Source organism: Buceros rhinoceros, unplaced genomic scaffold (assembly GCF_000710305.1).
Source record: "Buceros rhinoceros silvestris isolate BGI_N320 unplaced genomic scaffold, ASM71030v1 scaffold18647, whole genome shotgun sequence".
Classification (NCBI taxonomy): domain Eukaryota; kingdom Metazoa; phylum Chordata; class Aves; order Bucerotiformes; family Bucerotidae; genus Buceros; species Buceros rhinoceros.
The window spans coordinates 71,662-76,508 of NW_010423017.1; the positions used below are offsets into that span (position 1 = coordinate 71,662).

Sequence of the window (4,847 nt, forward strand, 5' to 3'; positions counted from 1 at the left end):
TATTTCACACAAGAAAAACACCTTGGAACTAATCAGGACACAGGATGTCCAGAGAACAACCCAAATTACACACCAGTTGTCTGTACTTCCCACTCCCAGAATGTGAAAGCTATCTGGCAGTCACTGGGCTACTGGCCATGTCACCGGTGTGCAGCCCACGTGGCTGCTGAGATTATTTCTTTTTTGCTTTTCAATCCCAGGCATGCTTTGGCTCTGAGGGGGATACCTGTTCCTCTCACAGGGCAGGAGGTAGCTCAACTGACAAAAGCAGTAAGTATAAGGCTGAAACTGCAGCAAATGAAGTAGACCAATGACCGCAGTTTTACCTACAAGCAGAGAAGTTGTGGAGGGAAAGGGGATGAAGTTCAAAGTTTGTATGTTCCAGCTGAGAAGCTGAGGCTAATTTGAGAAAACAAATAAATTAAATCTGTGTTACACCAATTTAAAGTGTAAAGCAGCGAAGCACTGATTCTACTTGGAGCAGAGCATGAAAAATGACAGAGTTCAGAAAGCACAGGGGTAAGTCATCCATGAACTGACGGCCAGGCTAGGCCATACATGAAAACATGCTTGATCTCTCCTGTACTGTATCACACAGTGGTTAAAAAACACAGCAATGAGCATCCTCCTGTGAAACAGACGTAAGTCATTCAGTAGTTCTCTGAAAATGACTGAAGTGCCTGAAACTGAGAATCCAAAATGTTGAAGCACCTGTGATTGATTTAATTCTTCTGAAAATGTGTGTCAGAGTCCATAAAATAATCGCACTTTCATTTATCTGCTGGTTGCTTTCAAGCTGTCTCCGTGCTCAGTAGGATTTGTACTGAAAGCAAACTCCTGTTTAGCCCTGCCACGGCACAGCTGGAAATGGGATATTTAGAAAGCCAGCAACCCATCGACTATCAGTGCGAGACTGTTGATACAGCCTGCAGCTCTATACTACTGCCTTTCCTTCGCACTTTTTTTTCCTTCAGAATTTGGCAAGAAAGGTTATTTAAAAACCAGTCTATATCCTGATAATCTTCAGGCCACTGCAAATACCGACTCCTTTGTAAAAAGTTTCGAATTGGTTTGTGTTTCATCAGTTGATATTGAGAAAGTGACCCAACCACTACCATAATAAGGACATCTTTCAGATCACAAAAGTACCTGCTCTGGGCAAAATTAAAGGCTTCCACACACCACCCATCCTTAAGAAACTGCCTGGTCACAATGCAAATGGTTTTCCTACTGTTCCAAATGGCATCACGAATATTGTTGATATGCGCTTCCCCAGGCAAGAAATCTCTTTCCTCAAAACACAACGTAAATCTGTTTTTATCAAAATACTGTGAATCCAGGTGCTTTAGCAAAGAATTCTGGACCCATTCAAAGTCATTTTTGCTGTAGCACAAAAACGCATCATATCTGTATTCACTTCTATCTGCTACTTGTGGATGGCTGTCTATCAGTTTTTTGGTGATAGTTTTATACCAGACAAAACAAATCCCCCGACAGCGAGTAAAAATGATGACTGCTGTCAGAAATGTTAGAACCGTGACATACGTGAAGATGAATACTGAGGCCCTGAGAGTCTGCTGGAGCTCATCTTCACTGCAACCATCATATGTCAGAGACGACAGTGGTACCCCTGCAAAGGCAGGTGGGTACACACAGTACCTGTCCGACGGTGAGCCAGCTAGGGTGACATTGGTTTCATTTAGCCACACTAGCAGGCTCTTCAAAGTACAATCACAAACATAGTTATTATGTGTTATATCCAGAATACTCAAAGTCATGAAGACTTCAGGTTCAGGGGAAAAAAGCTGGTTTCCAGATAAGTTTAGGTTTGTTAGGCTTTGCGGAAAAAGCCCAGGAGAAAGATGAGACAGTAGGTTGGAAGCTAGATTAAGTCTTTTTAGAGATGTTAGACCTCTAAAAATCTCCTGAGGAAGAGCACTAAGGTAGTTGTTATTCAGATGTAGAACCTGAAGTTTGGACAGAGCCCTGAACACATCCAAACATAAATCTCTCTCCCACACGAGCTGTAACATATTTTCACCTAGATCCATATAGATTAATTCATTGTTTTCTATGACATTATCACTTTTCACACAGTGAGAGAAGCGATTCTGTCTTAAGAAGAGATACTGCAAACCTGGAACTTGGAAAAGCATATACAGGTCACCCAGGTTTGACAGCCAATTTCTTTCTAATTCAAGGTATGTTGCTGCTATTGCTGTGTCAGCTACAGACACTAGCTTGTTGTCACCTAAAAAGGCAGAGGTCAGCTGTGGAAAGGAAGGGAGTATTTTAATCGCGTTGTCTCGGAGATCAATTATTTTCAGAGTTACTAAGTTACTGAACGATTCTTTTCCGATCATCCCAATATGATTTTGCTGTAAATCAATATGCATTACACTATGTAAACCGTTAAAAGTATAATCGTACAACTCACCTAAAAGATTACTTGAGAGATTGAGAGTTTTTAGGTTTTCCAAGCCAAAAAATGCATTCCTTTGGATTTGATTTATCTTGTTTTTGGAAAGGTTCAGGAATTCCAGATTACCAAGGCTTTGAAAGGTTAAAGAATTGAGAGAGAAAATGTAACCATTTGAAATATCCAGCAAAGACAGATCGCTTTTTGCTAGTCCTGCAAATGTATCATTATCTGGATTTTTTAAGTTATTAAAACCAAATCCTGAACCCATTGTATAAGAGCTAAATATTAAAGAACTTATTTGAGTCCCTTCAATGGCTGTAAAGAAATATTGGACTTTCTCTGTGCTCCAGCCATTGCCACTAAGGTCTAGTGAGTTAAATGTGATATTTCTGAAAGGATTTGGGCATTTGGCCCAGGCCTTTTCATCTGTCTTGTACAAATTATTAGAACTGAGGCTAAAATATAAAAAATGTTTCCCTCGGAAGCTGGTAAGGTTGCTTTCACACAGGTTGGATATCTTGTTGGATTTCAGGTTCACAGCTTTCAAGACTGTCAGATTATGAAACAAAGGGTGAGGCCGAAGTCTTGTGATTTCGTTCCCTGAAAGATCCAATTCTTCTAACGAGGTCAAATCTTGAAAGTAACCTTCCTCCAGGATGGAATCTCCAAGGTAGTTCCCAAACAGACGGAGTATGGTCAGACTTGACAAGCCCACAAAAGCGCCAAGATCCAGTTGAAGAATCTTATTGAATCCCAAATCTAAGACACGGAGATTTGGCAGGTTCCTGAAAGCTCCTTTTCCTATGGTAACAGGATAGACACACTGCATTCCGATTTCCAACACCAGCAAGTGCTCCAGCAGTGGAAACGAAGTTGCAGTCACTTGCCTGATGTAGTTGAACGTTAGCAAAAGCTTCACTGTATCCTTTGGCACAAGTGGAATATCTGTGAGGTTGCAGAAATAATATCTGGAGACTTGGGCTTCTGAATAACAGCTTCTAAATGCACACACGTCACTAGCTAGTGATATTCCAAAGACAAGTACTAGCTGTTGATGTAACATCACGAATCTATGTGGGAAAAGTGAAAATAGTAAGCGTTAATTCTGTAGTTGGCTCTCTATGCAGTAAGGCGTAGAACACGTTTTTTAACCATTATAGAATAAAAGACTCATGCCACACCAAAAATGACTGGTGATTTGGGATTTATCCTTTCTCAGAAGTCTATCAGGCACCATCTGATAGGCTGGCTGGTCAGAAGATGGGTCCCAAAGAGATTTGAGCACCTGCTATGCCCTGAAAAGCAACCCTCCTTTACAGACGTTCAGAGTGGCACCAAAACCCTACCAGGTAAGTGTGAAAATCTTGACCTAGCTATTTAATTTGCAACACGGAACTGAAATGCTGGTCTCTTAAGTCCTTAATCAGTTATCCAAACAGGTTCGAACAGTCTGGATTGCCAAAGTACAGCCATCCCGTCACCTCAACAGAGCAGGCCCACGCTGCTCTTTGCTTAAGCGCTCTCCTGGTGAGGGCAATCACACTGTTTGGAATTCAGATTGCTGTCACACAGAAGTGCCCAACAGCCATGAATTTTTAAAAGGGAGGCTTCATCTGGGCTTCTGGAGCCGTGGATTAACCCTGCAATGTGACATTGTTGTACAATTATTTTGGAAGTGTAGGCAGGAACAAAGCTAACAGTGAAGAGAAAGATAAAACCTGGTAGCCTGAAACTGTGCTGCAAGATTTCATGTTTCATTAAAAACTACACTTCCTGAACTGTAAATTCCTAAGTTATACAAAAAGGTGCATAACATAATTTTCTTGCATTATGCCATCTGTCTGCCTGTCTCTCTCTTTACCTGAGACAAAAACCTCTTCAGAGCGAGGAAGGTCTTTTTTTTATTGACCATGATAAAGAACAGAGCAAGTCACTAGCCTTAAAGTGGTTGTTTGTTACTGTAGTTTAAAAAACCACGACTGCAACCATCGGCCTCTGCTTTTTAAAAAGCACTTATTGAAATGAAATGACAACCCAGTGGAAGAATTTTTGTGACCTCCAGCACAAACTGCTTAAAAATCGGTAAGTGTAAATCCTCGTGGAACCAAACCCCCAATGGCCATCTGATGTCTGCAGAGTAAATCTGCTTCAGCAAGGAAACCAGCTGGGCTTTGAGCCAGTAACTAAAAAGAGGTAAACCCCGCTAATTATTATTAATGATGATTTGAGCACGCTGCTTCCTTAAAGCACAGCTACAAAATTCTGTGCAGAATATTGCACTCAGACTAAAATCACTCTATGCTTGTTGCCATCATACGACGTGATCTCGGGAAATGAAAAATTATGTCAGTAGAAACCACTATGATATGCCCATTGCAAATGCCAAGTGAAAGAGCTAGCCCTATCTTAGAGACAACCTGCTGAA

General features: G+C 41.1%; 1 protein-coding gene across 1 annotated transcript in view; it reads right to left on the reverse strand.

The window, feature by feature from the left end:
• Positions 1-833: 833 nt before the first annotated feature.
• The window catches only part of TLR5 (toll-like receptor 5), a 6,802-nt gene continuing 2,788 nt past the window's right edge, over positions 834-4,847 (reverse strand). The window contains exon 2 of the mRNA XM_010140290.1: positions 834-3,492. Coding sequence (XP_010138592.1) covers positions 903-3,485 — 2,583 coding nt within the window. The 5' untranslated portion in view covers positions 3,486-3,492 and the 3' untranslated portion in view covers positions 834-902. The remainder of the gene's footprint in view (positions 3,493-4,847) is intronic.